Source organism: Melanaphis sacchari, unplaced genomic scaffold (assembly GCF_002803265.2).
Source record: "Melanaphis sacchari strain LSU unplaced genomic scaffold, SCAv2.0 Contig134_pilon_pilon, whole genome shotgun sequence".
Classification (NCBI taxonomy): domain Eukaryota; kingdom Metazoa; phylum Arthropoda; class Insecta; order Hemiptera; family Aphididae; genus Melanaphis; species Melanaphis sacchari.
The window spans coordinates 1,262,134-1,287,591 of record NW_020270560.1 but is presented as its reverse complement, the minus strand read 5'-3'; the positions used below and the strand labels follow the sequence as shown (position 1 = coordinate 1,287,591).

At 25.7% G+C, this 25,458-nt stretch overlaps 2 protein-coding genes across 2 annotated transcripts; one reads left to right on the top strand and one right to left on the bottom strand.

The window, feature by feature from the left end:
* Positions 1–682: 682 nt before the first annotated feature.
* On the bottom strand, positions 683–23,103 carry LOC112591428. Its single transcript, XM_025335243.1, has 6 exons — positions 22,645–23,103; positions 12,917–13,054; positions 9,451–9,565; positions 8,280–8,696; positions 7,080–7,357; positions 683–1,189 (listed from the first exon to the last, which is right to left on the bottom strand). Exons 1-6 carry the CDS (start codon positions 23,101–23,103, stop codon positions 683–685), a joined length of 1,914 nt encoding a protein of 637 aa, XP_025191028.1.
* LOC112591469 (MAPK/MAK/MRK overlapping kinase-like) lies at positions 16,396–18,775 on the top strand. Its single transcript, XM_025335307.1, has 3 exons — positions 16,396–16,795; positions 17,276–17,910; positions 18,377–18,775. The coding sequence occupies exons 1-3, from the start codon at positions 16,396–16,398 to the stop codon at positions 18,773–18,775; spliced, it is 1,434 nt and encodes a 477-aa protein (XP_025191092.1).
* Positions 23,104–25,458: the final 2,355 nt, after the last annotated feature.

Below are 25,458 nucleotides of genomic sequence, written 5' to 3'. Positions count from 1 at the left end.
CACATCTACAACGGTGTTATACATACAACGTTACCAACGACGGGTTAAAAATATTTTGACTCGTTTTAAGATACGTATTTATAAGTAATTTTAGATTTATTTTTATAAATGCAGATAAAAATGTATAAATGGGTAAAATACTAGAACATTTAATACGAGGTTCCTAATAAATTGTTCATTTCCCAATTAAAAAACATCGAAAAATACAAATTTTTTAGTTAGTAAGTCATAAACAATATTCTGTATGCATTTAAATTCGAAAAGATTTATTTACGCATTTTCCATATGAAACATAAAACATATTATACAAAATGATTATTTAGTTTTATTTTCCAAAAATGTTCCAAATTACCCTTCCTCCCACGAGATTTTTTTCTGTTTCCCATGTATGGTATTCTTTTATTGTCACCTTCCCGTGAAATATATTATTTAATATATCCGTCGAATACATGAGCAAACATTGTGTTTTAAATTTGGGAACATAATTTTTGAGCCCATCTAAGCCCTGCCTCAATTTGGGCGTATATTAATATATTATGATCAAATACTTAAATCATGATGAGAAACCGGCTTAAGACGGAGACAACACTTGACGTAGGCGTCCGATGTGAAGTGTTAACGTGTGCTTTTAATCCTAAAAATATTAATATTCTATGGGCTGTTGTTATACAGTAGGTAACCATTATGTGCGGTGCGATCGGTTTGCGCCGCTGCGACCGTACCGACATTCGACGGCAAACACGGCTGTCGACAGCGCGCACCCGACCATCCATACGGCCATGACAACTTTGAACTGTTTGAAGCTAAGCGGCAAAGGGTCACCGCCCCTGCGCGGTTTTACTTCGTACACCTGCTCGAACGTGGCAGGCGACATGCGGACCTCAGTCACCCGACTCAGCCAATAGTCGATTAGTCCGCTCTCGAATATCCGCTGGATGACCAGGTTCGCGGGTTTCGTGTACGGCGACCACTTGGCGAACCCGAACCCGATATAAAACTGATTCATGCACGTCCGGGCCGTCCGCAGGTTGTTCAGCATGGACACCGGAACATTTTCCGATTCCATAAAGTGTTTCTCGTACAGGCACTTTGTCAGAATTGCGTACTGGCCGCCTTCAAGTCGCTTGATCCGATCGTTCACGCCGCGTTCGGGTATGAACCGCTTGCTGAACTCCATGTGCGCCGGATTCTGCGTGCGTTTCATGCAAAATTGATGTTTTCGTTGTAATTATTACTTAATAATATTTAAATATCTATCCAATAAAGTGCAACATTATTATTATAGAAAAATGTAGAATAATATCATTTTAAAACGGCAGCTATATATGGCACACATTCCGGCAGGTTTTTAATGTACCTACGCGAAATCGGTCCACCCACTTTAGAGCAGTGACTCAAAGTTTTCAACAATATTTTCGAGTTGATCGTGAGAATTTTTAGATTTTGTGGGTTACAGACAATATAAAAATGGGTGGGTCAATTTCACATGACTGAAAGTTTCAGAAATTCAAAACGTTGTCTTCTACATGCAATTATTATAAATTATAATATTTGATTTTGAAAACTACAACTTATATTGAAATACAAATATTGTGAGAAAGTAACCTAGTCGCTACGCTAAATAATACGTGAATCAACTTCACGTACGTATTTTTCACCGTTTTCCGTCGGCTTGTATAATAAATATGACAATATTTTAATATTATGATTTATAAGTTTAGACTTAGGAACTTCTAGACTTTGGTATAAGTATGTTTACTATGGATAATTCAATGAATAGCAGTGCCATATATAACTATAAAAGACCTAAAACATTTTGAATAAATATATTATAATTGGAATTCAAATTCAAAAAGTTTAATTTTGAATATTAATGCCTCGTTTAACTTATAATATAAGCGTTTTTTCTTTATTTTACTCAGGAAAAAAACTATTTATAAAAATGTAATTGTAAAATTAAAATTCCTATATTTCACCAACATTGTGTTTTATAGTTTCCAAATCATAAGCTCTGGACTCCTCGCCAAAATACAATATCTATTGAATCATAATTTTGTTTTTATTAAATCATTGGATGACATTGACATAGAACTTTATTGTATTCCATATTATCAAATTTAATATAATTGACCCATTTAGCCCTATTCTACATGACATTTGATATAATTTCTTTATATAAGCTAAGCTTAGTTTCATATAAATTTAAGCTTCAGAAAAAAATCAAGTAATAACTTATAATTTGTAAGTAAAAAGTACACTGTATACGTACATTATTCATATTATGATCATATTTTTATAATATTAATGAAAAAATAAGGTATATTATTTAAAAATAATCAAATACTTATCACAATTATTTTAACTGTACAAATAATTAATAAATATATTTTCAATTTTCAATTTCTTAATGCAAAATAATCACAGTTCCAAAGTATAACAAAAATAAATAAATATGCTATTTGGTCAAAAAAGTTTTATTTTCAATAACTTTTTTTTTAGTGAACTTAATAGCCACTTAAATGTACTTTTTTATACTTGGTATCTATATTTTTATTGCATATTTGGCATAAGCGTGCGCAGACATTATTGGCAGGGTAGTCATACATGATACATTACACATTGACATTTAACATGAACAAAAAATTTTTAATAGGGTAACTTTATTTAACTGCATTTACCATAATAAAAAAATATTTTATAAGTAATAATTAAATGTAGTATACCTAAAAAAAAATTTTTTGAGATTAAAATCACAATTCTAAATTAACATACACCTTATTAAATAATTTACAAATTAAATTCTTTATAATATGTAGGTATCGTTTTTTCGAGCAATAATTCGTTAGTCAGTAGTCACATTCGGTAAAAACACGAATACTTTATCATAATATTAATATCATAAACGAATATCGATATTATTCAATGGTCTACCACGGAGCCATAGAACCTAAAATAGATTACTCCATGACTAATTATAAATATGTATATATTTAGCCATGGATTACTCAATGTTGTAAACTGAAATCAACCAGTCTGGTTTGCGATAAGATCATAGAGTATTACCACAGACTATACGTCAAATCTCGATACAATAGATATATAATACAATATATAATACAACCGTGGATACAGATGTAACTTTTTAACGTATCGTAAACTTCTTGAACACTCGAGCCCGTTTCCGGAACGTATCGATACGTATCGTTTTCTTCCTTGAAAATCTTGTATATGAAAACATAGTCTGTGGTATTACTCTATGGATAGAATTCAATGTTTGAACAGCGATAACCATGATACAATAAATTGATAAAATAAAATTATGATATATTTATTTTATCATGGCAGTTACTAACGACGATATATTTTTTTTAATTTTTCCAGTATTCTTATTTCTAACATTTTACCGTTTACGGACATACTGAAATGGTTAAACATAATATTAAGTTGAGGAGGGGGAGTTGTTCGCAGAGTAGTCAAGTGCCTACCCTGACTACCCCGTGTGCACGCTTATGATATTTGGTCATTCTTTGATGCTTAACAATTCGTGTTTTTAGAGATTTAAGTCCCTAGGCCCAAATTTATGACATAGTTTTATAACACATATAGAACGCAAATTTTCGTTTGGTGGAATACATTTAGTTTTGTTATTAGTTTTATAATTATAATAAATCGAATATGCATATCGTATATTGTATTAGATTATTTATTATATAAGATATAATTTAATAAGAACATTATTATTTTTTACAAATCGGAATAACTTTGATTTTTTTATATTTTAATTTTGAAGTGAGTTAAAGTTATGTAAAATATTAATTAAAACTTACTACACTTTATTGTTACCTAACTAATATGTCAGACAACACTTTTAGATTTTTCACAGGGTATGCAGCCTAAATAATATTAATAATTTATAAATTTACCAGTGCTGATATCAAATTTAAAAGTAAGGTCATATTATTATCTCACTTATAATTTTATATATTTGTATTTTAAAGCTAGTTATAAGTTAAAAATATTATAGTTTTAAGCAGGGCCGACGTTACAAATTGCGGGTCCTAAAAGTAAAATAATTTAAATAAAAATTTAATATAATATACTCTTTACTTTTTAGCTTAAATAAATTAAATTAATTTATACAATAATGCATTATTTTAGAAGAATTAAAAGAGCACAAGGAATGATATATCGACCTCAAAGTTATCTTATCTTATCGACAATATTCGACATAGTCTACGCGTCTAATAGTTTATACTCTTTAGTTAATCATTCTACAATTATTGATACCACGAAAATGTCCATAATTATTTATTGTAAACGATGCTATCAACCATAATATCATTATAAATGTTTTATAATTTATTTATTTTAAGATGTCATTATGTAAATAACCAGTATTAATAAAAATACAATACATTAGTACTGTTCTCTAGAATATTACAAAATTATGATATTTAGTTACTAATGATTTGTTTTTCTTGAGTGAGCTCCGTTTCCGCGAGGCTCATGTACAGGTGCACCGGTTGCACTACCATTGTGTCGGCTCTGGTTTTAAGCTTATTTTCTTATTTTTATAGTTAATTCATATCATAATAAATAAAGTGATGGTACTATACAAGTTTAAATTATCAGCTATTTTCATTCAAACTATTTATTTTTTTGTTCTTAATGTTTGGTTAGCTGTTTACATTTTAAGAGGACGAATACAAATATTTTATAATTTTTAAATTTTAAAATACAATATTGTTTCCTATAAAAATGATTAAAAATAAAATACGTATTTTAATATAAGTATTACGTAAAACTGATTCTACATGAAGACAATCCTATTAAAATAATACAGTTGTTGTTTTTAAAAACAATTTATATAATAATTACGTCTGCGATAAGAACATTATTTATTTTTTTTATTATTTTATAATATTGTGTGGAGTCGGCAGTCTGTATAATATTTGTAATGGGTATGTTTTCCCACAGTAATGAATCTGCTGATAAAGTTATTTTTATCAAACAATCGAACTGGCTTTACTGAGAAGTTTGTTGTTACTTGTTAGTCTATTTTAAACATATCAAGCATTATTCCAGTATATATTTTAAGAAGATATTTATTTCACACAGCATTCAGAGCATTTTTCTTTAGGAATATAAAATATTATTTTAAGTGATTTTAAAATAAAATATAGGTAATAGTATTAAATTAAACTTACGTATCTATAAATAATAAAAACTAAAAATAATTTTTTTATACATTGGATTTATTTTACCATACGTCTGGATAACATAATTATGATTTTTTAAATAAAAAAATATTACATAATATTATAACTAATTTATATATATTATTTTTATTTTGAGCTCATTTCATTTTAAATGTTAATTGTTATCTTAAGTAATATATTGCATAATGCATTGAGATGTTTTATGTTACTTTAATAGTAACTTAATAAACCTTTCTCGAGTAATATAAAAAAGAAAATGGTAAAAATATGTATATCTTTTGTGCGCAATGTTGCAAAATTTGCAACAAACTAAAAGTTAGTTTACTACAAAAAAACTATAAGTCTTATATTTTTTTAAACTATTTTTCCCGAATTTTACTACATTCAATTAGTTGTCATAATTATTTTAATTCTAAAAATAATATCGCGCATTGGAGTGTTAACACATTGGAGACTATCTACTTTTATTTTGTTATTGCGTTTGAGACGAGCGCAGTTTCTAACGCGGTACTAGCTTTTGCACAGCTAAAAGGACAAGCACCGTGTTTAGAACGGTGTGTACAAAAAATCGTTTAAGAATATCAATATTTTATTTATATTGAATCGATATTAAATACCGATACTTTTTCGATTATTTTATTTTATTGTCCTATACTCCAATAAGCTATAATGAACATGTTGTCACATGCATGCTTACGCTGCCAATTGTACAATATTCTGTCAATTATAAAATTATAAATATAACGTGTTGTATACACAAAGAAAACACGAAATAAAATTTAATAATTATATATTATACTATTTTTATATTAGTCTTATGAGTTATGACATATGCCTAGATGTATTTATAATGAAAATAGCAATATAAATCATGATATCTCGGACAACTTTTTGTTTTGTTTGCTTAAGGCAAAAAAATAAAAACTGTTGAAATAACGCGTATATTACTATTATTGGTTTTTACAGTATGATATTTATTCTTAGACTTATTTTAAGATCTACACTCGGAGAATTCGACTAAAAAAAAAAAAAAACAATTTAATCAGATTATTCAATAACGAGTAAACAACTAGAGAAAATAAAATAAAATAACCCATCTTTAAAAGAAATAATTGACCGGAAATGACCGTCTGGTATAATATATTTTATACACATACCACGTAAATGTGGCGCTTGTCTCCAATATGTTAACATCAGTATTTAAAAATAATTATTTACGTACTTTGGATTATTGATTAGTGATTAGTGATTATCTATTATTTTATTTCAGGTAGGTTTATATGCACGCGTGTACGATGTATCTATCAGGTAAATATTATTCTCTCCAAATGGACAGTGAACATTTTTTTTTTTGAAAAACCACAAACTTTCTGTAAAACATAAACTGAATATTCTGTAAATTGGACACTTTAGGAAAGTGAGCAATTTGAATAGTTAATAGTTTAAAATGTTTAAATAATGTTGAATTAAAATATCGATAATAATAATATAATATAATATAGGTACAATATACACATTATATAATTTTTAATACACCTAAGGCCATAGTAATAAAGGAGAGCAAAGTTGGAAAGTCCTTGATGAACTTACCCTATTTGCCAGTATCTAATTAATGAAATATTATTTTTTTTCAAAACCACGATTTTTGTAAAAATTTTACACGTTGACAATAAATAAACCAGTTAGTAACACGGCAATCTTATGTTTTAATTTACGCTTTAAGAAAAAAAAAAACCGTATATTTCATTAGTTTATGATCTTTCAATTACATGTATGCTAAATCGTTTAAAATTAATATCGAAAATATCTATAATTTTATCCCAAGACACAATCATAATATAAATAACATTATAAACTTACCTGCATTTTCAATATATACTTATAAGGGGGAGGATACGTAAGGCCCCAATGGTAATTCGCTTTCACCATATCTTCAACTTCTAAAACAATATCTGTATATTCAGACGATGTAATGAATGAATAAAGAATGCTGGAAAATGAAGTAGACATGACGAATATAAATATGCACCACCAATTGATCAAATGTCTAACAGGTCCCATTCGATAAGTACGTGGATTGTTCGTCAATAACATCATTCCGATAATCCAAAAGATGGTCGCTGATAACGAAGTAAATACTAAAAAAATACAAGTAGGTACGTTTTGTAAACATTATATATTTATAGGTACGTTTTTAGAACACTAATAAGTAATAAGTAATAATAGTACATAAATTAAGTTGAATTCAATATTCATAAAGCCCGTATCAATAAAATTTATTTACGTAACAAAAATATATATTTAACCCTAAACAGAAAATCCATATCCATATTCCATCTTATAAATACCAGATATAACTGACACATGTGCAATTAGTTAATAATAAATACGTATTAGATACTTTTATGCATTTAAAAATGTATTGATGATTTTAAATTAGAAACAACAAATAGTTAATTATCAATTATAGGTACTTTGCTTTTACTACACAATACGTCATTACATATTATTAAATAAATATAACTATATATATATATATATTTACTAAACTTTTATTATTGTTTTAACTTAATAACAAATAAAACCAGATACGTTATTAATACAGTTTAATACAATTTATTTTTTATATTTTTTTTTAATCTATAATTTTATTAATATATTTTTTTTTAATAATGAAAAAATTAGTGATTTTTATTTTAAATTAGTATTCTAAAAATACTAATTCTAATTTTAATTACTATTTCTAATTCTAATTCTATTTATATTTATAATTTGCACATCAAAATTTTTACAAATTTTTGGTTTTTCAAAACCAATTTATTTTATATCATTTTTCTCACAAAATTTGAGTCTTATAACAGATTTTTTTTTAAAAATATAGAGATACGTCCAGACCGTTTCAGTCAATTTTTAGTCTAAGAAGTGACTGAATTTTATATCTGTGAGTCTTATAAGTGACGTCTATTGTATATTATATATTTAATATTTTAGAGTAATTGTATATAGTTATAAAGTCTGTAACATAAAGATAAAACTATATAATTTGACGTTAATACCAACCGTTGATTTTTTCATAGCCAATTTTTTTTTGAACGCAAGCCAATATCCATACTGTAAACGTTGTCAATGTCGCAGAAAATAAAACTAATAACCACAAATTTAATGGAAATGGTTTGAACAGCAAGTCCCATTTTTCTCGCAACAGTTGGGGCTTGGGGACTAAAAATTTTAAACACGTTAATGTCCAAAATTTAGACATGTCAACAAACTTTGATTTTATATGATCAATCCAAAGTGAACAAAATGATACATCAACTCTTTTAGTGTACAACCATTTGAGTGCTCCACCGGTTATTGTATTGTTTGACCACACAGTCCCCCATTTGTCTTTGTCGTCAGACGTGTATGTGTCCCATGTGATGTTTAATCTTGCAGCGATTTCTTTGAATATAATACTTTCAACGCCATACGATAAGCCTGTTTATAAATATTTTTAGCTTTTACTTAGATTCTGAGTCAATAGAGTCTATATTCTGAACTTTATAAATGGATACATAGTATTAGTATACTATCATATATATCTATAAAGCATAAGTTCAAAACGTGGAATTGGATTATGATTTCATATATTATGTTATCATTTATCAATATTTAAAAACTAGTATTTTCATTAATATCCGGTATAATGTGTTGTACAGTAAAGTTAGTCTGTTGTGGAACTTGTACGTGCTGATAAATTATAGTGCAGTGTAGGTGTTTCCATGTTTGTATATTTACTGTTAAAAATAAAATTTTTATTAAGTGAATTAATAATTTTTCATATTAGAACATAATATTCTTGTGTACCTATGTAATATGTGAAAAATAAAATTTTTTTTAAAGAAGTAAATAAATACATAAAATAATTAAAATATATGTGAATTTGAAAGACACTTGACACTTCAAAGTTACACCTTGGACGGCTCAATATATTATATAAGCTTAAAACAATTTAGCAACAAAACATTTTTATATTTTTTTCTTATTGTGTAAAATTATATTATCGTTTAATATGTAGCATAAGAAAAACTCTTATTAAACTATATAGTCTATAGTTAAATATTTTATAACAAAAATAACTTTAAAAACATTTGAATTTTTGCCATATTATATGAACTAGGTGTATACTATACATAGTAATTGGTATAAATATTAAGTTAGACGTGATCTGTTTAAGGTTTAACATACTCACTTAATTTTCCCGTTCCATTTTCCTTTATCACACTACTAAAAAGTGAATTGTTGTAAGCCAATAACTTAATACGGATCTTATGAAAGTTTTTTACTTTTTTTTTTCCTTGCAAGTCCTAAAATTAATTATAAATATAATAAATAATTTATATACTAAGAAAAATATAATAGTCTAAAGAGATAGACTATAGTATACAGATTAAAAAAAAAAATAATACATTTTTTGGCGTCTTTTTTTTAGATCTAAACACAATATTATTATTACTGTAAGAAAAATATATGGATTTATTATACTATATTAAATTATTAAATAACATAATATTGCATATATTATGCAATATGCAGTAAAAATCGTAAAAAATGAAAACATGTTTGAAAATACATTTGCAAAAAGTAGTATTTTAAAACAAGTAAAAAAAAATGTACACATTAAATCGTTATTTTAGATAATAATTAAATACTATGAGTTTGAAACTATAATATCAATTTGATATCTTGAAATATTGTTATTAGATATTATTTCATTTTAATACAATTACACTTAATAGAGTGCAATAGTGAAAAAAAAATATGGTATAAAAACATGGTTTCGTACTATTATAAAAATTGTAGAGGAGAATTTTTTCTAGAGTTGTTAAAAGCCCGATTTTTGATATTTTTATATATTAGTTAAATAATTAAACGATAAAAAGTAAAAAAAAACTAGTTAATTTTCCATAAAATATTAGACGATATAGAAAAATTAGGCTTCTTACGAATCTAGCAAAAATTCTCCTCTACAATTTTTATAATCATTATTTTTACTTTAAAACCTTTCAATAATCCGTATTGCTTGAAGTATGAAACAATGTTTTTATGCCATATTTTTTTCACTATTGCGTCCTCTTAAGTATAATTGCATAAAAATAAAATAATATCTAGTAACAATAATTCGAGATATTAAATTGGTATTATAGTTTCAAACTTGTTGTATTGTATTTATAAAGTCATAAAGGAATGTATTTGTTAATGAGTAGGGTTGAGATTTTGATGCAAAGGCATCTTTTTTCTGGTGTTTTGAAACGTTGGTCGGTAAGTATAAAATGTGTTTTGAATGATACTGATTATTTTAAAGTAATTTTTTTGCATTTTTTGACAAAATTAACCTTAATTGCATTTTTAGTGTATTTTCTTAATTTTTAGAGCATTTTTTTATGAATATGAAATATTATTTATTTCATTACTGCAGTGTTTATTAGTCAATATATACTCCGCATACTCGTATAAAAATAATTATCAAATGATAAATAAATATTATTTAATCAATATATAATTACAATTTATACTCAATATATTTTAAAATAATTAATTAAATAGGTATTCCCGTTTAAATTTGATAATGATTTGCAATTCTGCAGGAGTTTATGATATGGTATTTAAGTAAGTAATTAATATACAGTGGGTTCCGCTTAATGTGATCACTTTGGTGCAGATCATTTTGATTCTATTAACCGGTTGATTCTATGGCTAAACTGCGGCAAAATTTACTTTTTTCAAAAAGTCGATTGTAAACTGCGGCAAAAAAAAAATTAAGATTATATAATCTGCCACAAAATCGATAAGATATATCATACAAACTGCGGCAATTTAATTAGATACCTATTGTATTATTATTTATTTATTTATTTTTGATTATACGATTTTTTAAAATAATTTTTAATATAATGATAATATTTTTTAATTTTAAAATTGGTTTTTTGATTATACAATCATTACGCAATCTAATTTTTAATAATAATATATTTTTCAATTTTAAAAATTGGTTTTTCTTTATTTTTACGCCTAATACTCTTAAGAGATACTAATAACTGTCATAACACGTAATACCTACGTATTATACCTAATTAAACAATAAACGTGTATAAGTATATAAAATAAATTGCCGCAGTTTGTATGATGTATCTTATCGGTTTTGTCGCAGATTGTATAATCTTAATTATTTTTTTGTTGCAGTTTACATATCGACTTTTAGAAAAAGGTAAATTTTGACGCAGTTTACTATCTCCCGATTCTATAAAACATTTACAACATTTTTTTCATAATTCAATCTTTTAAGACAATTACATTTTTATTTAAATTAACATACATATTTAATAATTTATAAGACATAAAATTATTTATTTTTACATTTTTTTTTATTTAATGGTTCTATATTTAGGTATATGCTTAAATTAAAATTAAAATTAAATAAATACATTTAAAACAAATTAAAGAAGCTATCTATTTTTGATTGTACTTGAGAGTCTACCAATTTCATTTCCATATTAGACTGAAATTAAATTAACTGATAAGTTAAATAAAAAAATGGGTTTTATAAATTAATCAGTTTGAAATACCATAAAAACGATAAGATTGTTCATAAAAGTGATTCAATTATCCGGTACCTAGTGATTCTAATAAAAGGTCAATTTAACATAAGTAACATACAATTTGGTTTGAGATTTTCATTTTTGATTCTAATAAACGGTTGATTCTATAAACCAGTGATTGAATGTAGCTTAATGTAAGCGGAACTCACTGTATTATGTTTTGAACTTTAATAACTAATAAAAAATACATAATAACTTCACAGTGAACTATGTTTTTAAATTTTTAGTTAATAAATTACTTAATGTATATATCAGGATAATTTTCAAGGTTTCGTAATTACGATACATTTTGTAAAAAAGTTTACTATGAATAGGAACTTATTAAAAAAATTGTGATTATGTATTTTTGACAGCTGTAAGAAAATCTTCGATAAATTTTATATTGTAAAGGTTTATAATTATAAACGAAAATGTTATTATACGAGTATCTCTATAGAATGAAAATATTCAGATAACTTTAAATAGCACAAAAGAGCTAAAATATTTTGAAAATTAAATAATATTTAGTAAATGATAACTCGAATATTTTGTATAAAATAAAAGTTTCTATCATTAATTATTTTTGCATTATGTCAAAACACAAAATTGCTTTACCAAAAGTAGATTTTGCGTAAACATTCCCGTTTTTGTACTTTTAGTTTTCATAAATATTTTAAAATGTACATTTCTCTATAGAATTTTTAATTTTAATCTCTTATAGTATTAACTACATTTACATCTGATTTACTGCCTAAAAAACAACCATTGAAATCTAATATTGAACCGTTTACGATTAATACTTAGTTCAGAATCTATAAAATAAATTATTATGCTAACTTATTCGTTACTTCACTAAGAGTAGGTAGGTCCTTACTTCTTTGTAATAATTTATTTGAATAAAACCTATTAATATTTAAATCTTATTAATATTTTGACAAGAGAAGGTACCATTGATGTTACTATTCTATGCACACCTGGTATATTACAGTTTTATACCTAATGTATATTATATATAATATAAATACTAAATAGTAAAGTTACTTCAAATATTTATTATTATACTTAATACTAAGTACTTACATGTCTAAACCATTGGTCATGTTCCTTGGCAATAGGAACAAATTTTTTGAAGTATATGCTCATTTGATACACTGTTTCTTTTTGTGGATGTACATTTATAAGTATAACATCTTTGTAATTGAAGTATGAAGGTGAATACTGAAACATAATGTAAGTATACAACTTCATCAGATATTGAGTTATTTTCGTAATAATATAAACAGCAATGTAAGTTTTAAGGCGGATTTTTTTTGTTGAATTGCATGTTTTACATTGAATTCGAAATAAATTAACGTAGGCAAATATTAATGTGTATGATAATTATTAACTCAATATTAATATAAATATCACTAATATTGATCACTATACATGCTTAATATATATAACATTTAAATATATTATATTTACGATTTTACTCCAACTATTAATATTTCAAAATAAGTACTAATTTATATTATCCGTTGAATATTATGACTAGTAAAATCTTTATAGTTTATAGAAAAACGTAAAAGTAAGCATATCTAAATTATAAATTATTGAATTCTTGCTTCTAGTAATAATAAGCAATTCATAAAACAAACTGAATATTAATGAATTTAATCATTAATAAATACATAAATATTAAATACAATTAGTCTAGTACCTATGTAATTTTTTTATATGTGTACAATTGTAAAATGTAATTCTTATTTTGTAAGACGACCACAACTTTCTTTCAGTCGCGTCACTTCTAAAATACTCGAAATACTTATCGATTACTTAGTCGATGGCCTACTACCATGTAGGCAGAATAAAACAAAATTAGTCTAGCTACAAAGCATATTGTACCGAACTCCAGTAGATGATAAATAATATGAAATTAATAATTATTATGAATAGAAACCGACGAGTTAGTATTATATATTTTTTGAATGTGTTTTCCGTATCCAACCTATACATAATAATATATACTTAGTATTAATTATTATTACCATAATATATTAAACAATTATACTAATATGAATATAATTGGTACCTACTACTTAATATAAAAATAATATTTATACAATACTTAATACTTATATTATAAATGAAGTTTTTTTTCTAAAAAATAATATTCATGTAAATATTTACAGGTTTTTAATTGTAATAAGTAATAACCATTTTATCTATCAAAGAGTATAATATAACAATTGATTAATTATTTTGATCTTAAACTAGTTAATAATTAATATATTAATTTTACAATAAAGTAGGATTTTTTTTTTTGTGTAGGTATGTATATGTTACGGTGAATGATGTAAACGTGGTAAAAGACGTCATTCCCGGTAAATGACATCATTTACCTAAAATTTGGTAAACGTTGTAAATGCAGACATTCCCCGGTAATTGTCGTCAATTACCAGTTTAATTGGAGAATGATGTTTAATACTTTTTTGTCGATGTGAACGATCAGTGATAAGCGTGTAGGTACCGAGTAATATTCATTAGTTAAAAATATCATGCAGAAGTAGATAGATAAACGAAAATCCCAACTAGCAATAACGTCGATAACCCGAGTAATAATATGAGATAATCTTTTAGTTCAGGGGTCTCCAACCTTTTTTTACGGCAGGCCAAATTTGATATACGCTTTGGCATCGCGGCCAACATTTTTAGAAATGTGTTGTCTAAAAAAAAAAAAAAATGTTGTCTATCTAGAATTCTAGGAATATCTGATAGGTTATGAAATTAAGAAATAAATAAGAATAGATGAGATTTATTTAAAAAAATGTATGTTTATTTATATAATTTTTTAATTTATTAATCAATTTAATAAAAAATAAATTAAAAACAATGAAAATTAATATATTATTTTCAAAACATTAATTAGCTTGGCGGGCCAGTGCAAAAAGCTTGGCGGGCCAGATCCGGCCCGCGGGCCGTAGGTTGGAGACCTCTGTTTTAGTTTATTAGGTAGTATCGATGGGCATATTATAACAAATTGTATTTACTACGAATGTGTGTTTTATAATATTATTTGTAAAAATTTGTGTACTAGTTGTGGTACTAAAAAATGTGCTTCAATGCAGCGGAAATGTTGTGCAGTTTAAAATATCATGGTAACCAAAATTATACAAATAAATAATTTGTAATATGCACGTATTTTATTATTTTTAGTTAACATATTATCCCATTAAAATAAATACCTAAAATAAAAAAATGAAACATCCACCAACAATAAATCATTATTATAAATAGTACCTATACTAAAAAAATTAGTGTATTATTTGAGATTTATCATAATTTACCAATAGTTTTGGTTAATGACATCAATGACCGGTGAAAGATGTATATTTGAATTTAAAATCTGGTTTTTTACATCATTTACCTACATAATTGAATCATTTTGGTAAAAGACGTCATTCACTGGAGAATGACGACATTCACCGTAACATATACACAATAAGTAATTGAAAAATTCTTTAATACAGGATCCCACATAAGTTGTTCTTAATTCTTATGTCTTTTGTTGTTTTACATCTGTATAATATTATCAAAAATGCATAGGCACACTTTTAATTTATATGCATTTAAAGTTCAAATTTTTACAAAATTTGTCTAAATTACGGAAATTATAAAGTAACAAGTATTTTGTAATAAAATATGTAAAAAAAACCTTTAATTATTATAGCTACAATTTTAAATTTAATACAATTTTCCTCGTAAGTAGTTCATACTGGAAGTAAAAACCTTAAATTATATTATATAATCACAAATATTTTTTAAAGATAATTGAAGTTCAAATTTTGACAAAATTACATATTTTAATAATGAATAACGATGTTAATCATTTTGTTACAATTTAAAAACATTATTTGTTAAGATTTAAAATTTTTATTTATATTTTGAATTTAACTATATGTACAACGATATTTTCAAAATATTTAAATCAATTTTAAAATATTATCTATTAATAATGTGAACCTATTTATATTATTTTACGGTATAAATACCGTAAAATATTTTTGGTATAAATATTTATTTTATACTAATTAAATATTAATGGTAAAATAAACTAATTTAATAATTTTATCTAAAAACATATCGTAAAATATACTAAGTGATATAGGTTGAAAGACTGTCTTCGTTCAGAATCGTTTTTCTTAAATCGAAAATGATACCATTGAATTCAAATTTAACACATTCATTACGGTAACCCACCTTTTTTATTCATTTTGAATTTCATAATGATTAATACATTTCAAACTCCATTAGAAAATCAAATAGATCTATGCCCTATTGTATTTGTGTATATAATTGCCCTATTATATACACAAATTTTAAAATTAAAATAAATTGAAATTTAATATTTCTGGCCTATACTTTTTAAATATAAATTAATGAAAATCGATTTTCAGTGTTTGTATAGAAACCAAAACATTTTAATAATATGTTCATATTATGCATAAAATAGAAATATTGCACATAATAATTTATAAAAAAATATTTGTTTTACATTTTTAGTGTTAGTTGACCTAATGTTACCTAATGTACCACCATTTAGAAAAGATAATTCTAATAATTTTAGTACTGAATTTGATCTAAAGAAAAAAATTGGTGAAGGATCGTTTTCCGATGTGTGGTTATGTGTGCAACGTAACAGCGGACGAGAATATGCAGCAAAAATATTGAAAAAGAATTATGGACATAAAGTAGACGCTGAAATATGGAATACCATCTCCGAAGTAAATGTATTAAGCTCATTGAGAAAACATCCATTTTTACTTATGCTAGAAGATGCATACCACGAAAAAGAAACAGGAAAAATTATATTAGTGTCAGAATTAATGAAAAAATCATTATACGATATCATAGAAAACAGAGAATGTCCTCTATCAGATTATAGAATTAAAACTTATATGTATCAAATGTTGGAAGGTATAATTTTAACAAATTATTATACAGTGGAGCGTCGATTATCCGCACTAATTAGGACCGAAGGGGGTGCGAATAATCGATTTGTGTGGATAATCAAACAACCAATGAAAATGTTAATATAAAGTTAAAAACTAATTTATTAGATATAATACTAAATATAATATTCATACATAATATAAAAAATATAATAAAAATATAATGTATTTATTTGAAATAATAATCAATTTTTTTTTCACTTCCGATGAACTTCTTTTATTATAAATAAATTATAAAATTTATAAATAATCTCGCATTTCATAATATAACATTAAATATATATATATATTTATATATAACATTATAGTACACGATAAAACATAACAAATGATAAAACTAAATTAAATTAAACTAAAAATAAATTTGTACTCAAAAATTTTGTAGTACGGATAATTGACGCTCCACAGTAATAATAATAATTATTAATTAGAATGCTTTTTAAAGGTTTAAGATATTTGCACGAGAATGGCTTTATCCATAGGGATGTCAAGCCAGAAAACATTTTGCTGAGATCGCGGGACAAGCTATTGAAAATTGGCGATTTTGGAACCACGTGTCATTACACTGATGGCCATCCGTACACAGAGTACGTGGCAACTAGATGGTACCGCTCACCAGAATGTTTGTTAACACGAGGTTGGTACAATTCAAAGATGGATATTTGGGCTACGGGATGTGTACTTTATGAAATAGCCACCGGCCATCCGTTATTCGATGGTCGAGACGAAAACGATCAGATGGAAAAGATTGACTGTGTATTAGGCAGTCCAGACCAAAGATTAATTAATAAATTCAAGAAACATAAATCTGACGTGTTCGTTAAACGGTACAAGAATAAACGAAATGAGAGAATCACCGGAGTTGGGTTGCATTTGGTGTACCAACCATACCGGCCTGCATATGAATTAATTAAAGATATGATAGTTTACGATCCATCCAAGAGGTATTCCGCAGATCGATTATTACGAAAGGCATATTTTTATGAGATCAGAAATACTAGGTATGAATATAAAATGAGAGAATTTGAAAAATCCCTAAGAAATAAAACAATAAACAGCTTATCCAAGAACGAACAAACAGTAAGTTATAGTCAGTGTTTTATAGTATAAATGTAGACAAGTCATCAATACATCAAGTAATTGTTTTATTAGGTAATACTGACTTTTTCAAATATTGAAATTGTATTATAAAATTTAACCTTTTTTTGGATAATAAATTTTATTTTATAATATCATTACATAAACCGTAATTTTAAACATTAATATTAGGTAAAATAATTATGTTAATATGTTGTGATGCTGAATTAAAAATATAATATACTAATTATATAAAAACACTGTTATATTCGTAAGTTAAAATTTACATTGTATCATTGTAGTTACTTAAGAACTGATAAGATTGATAAGGATAACCACCCCCATCTCATTTTACAAATATCAGTAAAACCTTAATTGACTAAATATTGTGTTAACCATAAACAATAACTCATTTAAAATAAAATATTAATAATATTAATTTTTTATATTTTAAACTTCCCTAATTTAGTTGAACACAATAATTAACAGACAGTCTTCGTTAATTAAAAAACAAGGTCCTGGCGGAGATCGTCTACAAAATGTGCAGACACGTCCGGAAAATATTGAAACATTTGATAGATTATCTGATATTATTCAGAAAATAGAACAACCTAAATTGGATAAAAATAATTCAAATTCGCATAAAATATATTCAAACATTAACATAAAAAGTACTACAATTCCAAAACCAGAAAATATCCACCAAAAAAATCGAAAACAAAAGCCATCAAATAAATGTTCAAAGGATAATATAAAAGATATTCCTCCAGTAAAACAAATGTTAACAACCTCAGTATCGGCTTTAAACAAAGGCTCAGTAATAAAAAAGGTTAGAAATAAATTTGTCAATCGTCCACCGTTCAAATGATAAAATTACATGTTTTTTCGAAACAAAATTTTTTAAACACAATTTTAATAACACATCAACTGTTATAAATTGTAAATAAAAAAAAATAATGACATCTAACGTAACATTTGTTGCGTTTCCTATCTACCAGTTATCGTTAAAATCTAATTTCTATATTGTAAACAATATTTTATAACACGCACAATTGGTATAGGTAACAAATTTGAAGAGAACCTATTGTAAATAAAAATTTAAATAATATATAAATGTGTTAAATCATTGTTTTACCCTGAATCCTGATGAATGACTATATTATAAAATAATACTCTACAAAGGGGCATCATTCATTTGGGTGAATGAACCAAAATTTACTTAAATAGAGAATTGTGTTATTTGGATAAAAAAGTAACCTATCGTTTGGGCAAAATTTATTAATTAATGAATAATATACATAGTTAGAAAAAAATGCATGTGTCAGGTGTGTGAGTTATGAACTTGTGAATGAATATACCTAACTATTCAATCGAAATGTACGTTGCGAATGAAGTAACACATCTATATAACAACTTTTATAATATTTACTTCATATTTTTAACCAATTAACCATACCGGTTAACTGAAAGTATTAAGTCTCTAATATGGTAAAGAAAATGTATAAGTTCATAAAATTTTCACCTAAATTATATATACATAATAAATATATATAAGCTCACTCAAATGAAAGTCGCCCCTACAGAGTCCAACGTTAAATTAAGACAATATATGCAAAATATAAATTCAATAGATAAAAATATTTAATTAATATTATGATCTAAATATTTATAACTTATAAGCTATAAGCATGTAACTGTTATTAAAATATAAGTAATAACAGTTACAAATTAAAATATTATACATTTTACTCATTTTTAAAAGACTTTTTACAAAATTATAGCTTATGTAGGTATATTAAATAATTTTAGTAATTTATAATTATTATTAAAATCAAACTTGAAAATGTTTTATTGTATGAACATCGAAACATGAATGCTAAATTCTAGATACTATATTATATTATGTACCTACTACTATAATAATGCGTAGAATTTTTGCTGTCTCTGTCTGAATGTAAAAATATTTACTTGTAGTACTTTCCTATAGGCTATAATTATAGTATTAATACTCGGGTGATTTATTATCTATTTTAAAAATAATAATATTTTTTGTGTTCTCCAAACATTTTTTAATATATTATTTTTAGTGTTAGTTATGAAGATTTAAGTATTTTATGGTATATTTTTTTAAGACTAAAGTTATCGACGATAACTTTTCGTATCACCAGCAGTTTGCCGAAAGTCTCTAGTTAATTGCAAAAATGTTTGCTCATTTCATGAAAAATTTGTAAAAAATGCTCTAAAAACTAATAAAATGCACTATAATTGTCAAAAAGTGCCTTAAAAATGCATTTAAGGTTAATTTTGTCAAAAAATAAAAAAAAAATAAATACTTTAAAATAATCAGTATCATCTAGAGCACATTTTTTACATTTCAAAACACCAGAAAAAAAACCTTTGCATCAAAATCCAGCCCTAATGATAGCTATTATAAGATAACTTAAGAGAACACTACATCCGCATGTGTTGCTTTATCTTATAGTCGTATAAAATGACAAATTGAATATATTTTTAAAATTTGAATGAATTGATTTATTTTATAATTGATTTTATCTAGGGCAAATATGAAGCTTTTATATTTTGATTTTGTAACAAGTTATGTTCATATTTTAAAATCGTACATGTATTGTAAATTTTAAAAATCTCATAATTTGCTTTGTAATTAAAACATCAATAAAATCTTTCAATATGCTTTAGATAATAATCTTACCTTCAAAATAGATCAATTCACTTTAAATTTAAAAATAATAAAGTAAAATAAATTATTTTGAACATAAAATTTGTTGTAGGTATTGTACGTAAGTAGGTACGTTTATAATACGAAAACAACATATGAAGACGGTGTCCTCTTATAATTATTAACTATGTACTTTATATGTTTAATCGTATCTATAGTTTTATAGGTTATTATTGTATTTGTGAAAGATTCACGTTTTCGCACATTTACTTATATAATACTTATTTGCACACATTTTTATAATTCGTTTGTGTACAGATTATATGTACACAATAAAGTCTATAGGTATCTAGATACATTCTCAGTATTAAAATGCCTATGGAAAGCTTTAGCTCTATTCGTTGTACTTGATTGTTAGTCATTCAGTTTTACAGTTTACAATAATGGGTTGTAGTTTGAATTAGGTATAATGTATGGTTATATTTAGAACACGAATTTTTATGCACAAAAAAGTATCAGAATATGCATTAAAAATCATAAATTAAACAAATTATAATAATTAATCACTAAAATATTTAATGAAAAATGTTCACTTTAATTTGTAACACATTTCAAATTTTGTAAAAATATGTAATAACTATTGAATATACAAAAATATGCAAAAAAAAATTTACCATTAGATTCAAAATATTATAATTTGTGAAGATAACTGACAAAAATCCAAAAAACGAAAAAGAAAAAAAATATGCAATTACATAGAATCCGCGTTCTGGTTAATGGTATTATGACTAGTGATCGGATATAAATGCTCTTAAAAATACCAAAAAATTTATTACTAATAAATTAATAAATTGTATTATGTAAAAAAAGTATAATATAAAAAATTAAGTTCAAAATGAAAATAACTTATATTATGTAGTACTATGTATAGTACTAATGATTCAATAAAGTCAATTTTTTTAGTCATAATACGAGAAATAGATCAAAAAATGCCCTAAAAAAGTATAAAATCCGTGAAATGCAAAAATGCCCCAAAAAAATTTTATGGTTAGAACACAGAGTACTTGAAACACATTTGTATCTTGGAAAGTATCATGTAAGGCATTTGAAAAAAAGATACAAATACGTTGAAATCCGAGCCCTAATTGTTATTTATATAGTACCTACAAAAATAAGCAATTATACAGGGTTATTCAAAATGATTCATCCGATTTAAAGTGCTTATATTATTTTATTTTTTAGGTTTAGAACAATATGTTATATATTAAATAAAAGAAAAATATGTCAATTTTAATTAACTGTATCTATAAATGTTCTATGTGAGCTCCTTTGGTTACATGAATAACATCTAGTACAAAACTCTCTCTAATTCGTCCCACGTTATCGTCGGATACACTAGGCCGGCCTGTGCTTTTTCCTTTGCACAAACACCCTGTTTCTTCAAATTGCTTATACCATCGACGTATGCTCTGAATAGTTGGAGCATCGATCCCGTAACGACGGCGAAAATCGCGTTTCACAGTTATCGTCGATTCACACTTCGAAAAATGCAACACACAAAATGCTTTGTGCTGTCCGGTCAACATATTTGCGAAAACTAACTTATCACCGTTAGCTATTATTTTAAAATAATGATATGACATCATAAAACTTGAGAATACCCTAATTAACTAAATTACTAATTAATAGACGATTAATTGGTATATAGTTTGATAAGATAAAATGTATTATTAACTATTTTATAGCCATTTTAAATCGGATGAATCATTTTGAATAACCCTGTATTTATTCAATTGGCAAATATATTTTTCTATATATATCTTCTGTTAGTAAATATATAATATATGTAGTTGCATTATAGCTGTATAATCTATACTTCAGAATTATTCTATATTATTAAACCCTCGAATGGTATACCTACGACCGAGTAAATGATTTCAAGCAATCGGAAAATTATATCGTAAACGCAAGGTACCTACATAATTGCAAAAATTAGTTTTAGCCGAATTTCGGCGGGTGACTTTGGTGAGGTGAAAGGCACAGAAGAAGCTAAGACTTACTTTGATGAACGGCTTAATGTAGTTCCTACTCTGTAAGAAGACCACCAACATTCTTTCGGCCGCGTCACTTCTAAAATACTCGAAATAATTTTCGATCGTATCCAGCCGACGTCCGACAACCACGTAGGCAGAACAGAACACCGAAACGTCATTAGACGTGACTAAAGCGATAGTCTTAACGGGGACGTCCACGTCGGATGGACGTCCGCCCGCACCGCCGTTGTCCCGCTGCGGGTAGAGCATGGCCACTATGGCGGCTGCCTCAGCAGTGTCGTCAGCCGCCACTTTCAAGCACCGCTGCAACGGTCCGAACGTTTTGTTCACGTACGCTGTTAACGTGGCCGTGGTCAACCGGTGTGGCCATTCCGGAGCGTAAGGAGCCAGGCGTCCTGCAGCAGCTGCCGGCATCAGAATTCCGACCAACACCGCGGTGGCGGTAAACGTCGTCAACCATCGCATTGTAAACTGTAAATATCCAGTGGCTAGGCTATGTATAAAAATGTCAGTAAATTTTACGTAAGCTTCAGTAAAATTGTTTTCGTAGATTGGGTGTAATTTACAATAAATGTTTAATTATCAACTCAATATTTGTTTTATCGTCAATAATTATCCATCAACTATTAATAACCCGTGCAGAATATCGATATTAGATTGGTACCTAGAAAATAGGTTAGCATTAGAGCTAAGATTTTAATGACCTAAAAAATACACAAAAATCTAAAAACGTACTTAAACGTGTAAAAAAAAAAATTAATTTAAAAATAACTATTATTTATTCATTTTTATATTACACAAAATAGGTAAAAATTTGTTTTAAGAAGTAAATTAAGCAAATATATGTGTATTCAAATTTGAGTTGAAAATTAATTATAATATTACTTTTTCAATATCAATGGATTGAATAGTAGATAATTGGAATTATTTAAACGACTATACAACACATATTAAAAAAAGCTTAAAATAAACAAAATTGAGTTTAAATACACAAAACTAACGTAATACAGTTGAACTTGGTTAACTCGAAGTTAAGAGGACCGGAAAAAAGTTCGAGTTATCCAAGAATTCGAGCTATCCAAATTGAAAATTTTTAAATCAGTACAAAATATATTAATTCCTACACATTTATTATGAAAAAAGTAATGTAATAAAAAATATTTATTGTGTATTTATATATGAATTATGTATATGTAATTTTAAAGAGGTATGTATTTATGTATAAATAAAAATGAGGTTAGAAAATTATTTCAAAAAGGTATTTATTTTTGTTTGAGTTTTGCTGTTGTTCGTAGCGTTTGTAATGAATCGTTGTAAACCATTTATCGGTAACGATATTATTAATGAGTAATGAATAATGATCTTATTTCCGATATTAAAATATAAACATAGGTACACGAGAGAAATATCAAAATTTTATAATATTAATAAAATTTAAAACTTTGAGTTATCAACGAAAATATTCGAGTTAAACAAGATTTTTTTACATTGTTTAAATAGGAAATTCACCGGAGAAAAAGTTCAAAGCATCGACGATTTCGAGTTAAGAAGTTCGAGATAACCAAGTTCGACTTTATTTGTAAAAATTACCTTAAAAATGCAAAATAAAAATTACACATATTGTTATGCGATGAAATAAATGTAGCTTTTGGTTAGAACTTAGAACTATATAGTACTTAAAGAAAAAAATGCAAAAGTCATCAAATTCTCGCTATAATTATCATCAATATTAAGTGTCTCGCAATATTAATTAACTTCCATAATTATAAAAGTTTAAGTTGTAATTGTAAATAAAATTGTAAATCATTATAATTGGAATACTTTAATAACCTAAAAAATAGCGATGAACTAAAATATAAAAAACTAAAACTAAAAATATATTTAAATTTATTACGTTAAATTTCAAAATATTTTAAAAACTATAGGTATTTAAAAAAAAAAATGAATATCCATATAATTTTTTTTTAAATCATCAAAGTAATTATCGTAATAACAATTGCAAATTCGAGTTTTACCGATATTTTTACATCATAAACTGTGTAGTATTCATTTAAATACACGCCTATTATTCACCTATAATCTTAATTTATCTTTATAATATCGAAACGAGTAGGGTAGCTCAATAGCCAATTTTATGAACACTAAAAAAAAATATTCAGTAAAATGTACACAAAATAAACTCTTATTTCTAGTATACGTAATTTATACATATTGCATACCTGTATTGATTTACGAATTCGTAGGATACACTCATTCACAGAGCAGTGCTATTGTGTTAGTTTTGGTTTGGATGAAGACTTGATGGATAATGTTAAGCGTACTAAGTTACACGGTTAGATTTATTGCGAATAGTCAAGTTCTAGTATGAAGCGTAATAATAATAATAATAATAATAATAATACAGTAATGGTCAAGAGCGTTCTTAAAAAATATTATACTTTTATATCAAGGCTCATTGTACATATTGTAGTTCAACAAATAGGGTAAGGATACTTGAAACTACGAGTCAGACAGCTGCATAAATATTAAAACGCAATCATTCTTAAAATAATATTCAATCTGAATATTATACTTGCACAGTTTTATTTTTTTACCACCCTTTTTTATATTTATATTTTATTTACTCATACAAGTTTGAAGAGGTCAAATAATGTAATCAAAGAACTTGTACCAAGGTATTAAAGTGTTAAATATTTATTTTTTTTCGGTAAATGTTAAAACTACAATACTCAATATTAAATTGGAATAATGTTGTTTGTTAGTGTTATTATGACTGTATAGTGTATAGCAACACAATATTTTTACATTATAATAAAAAAT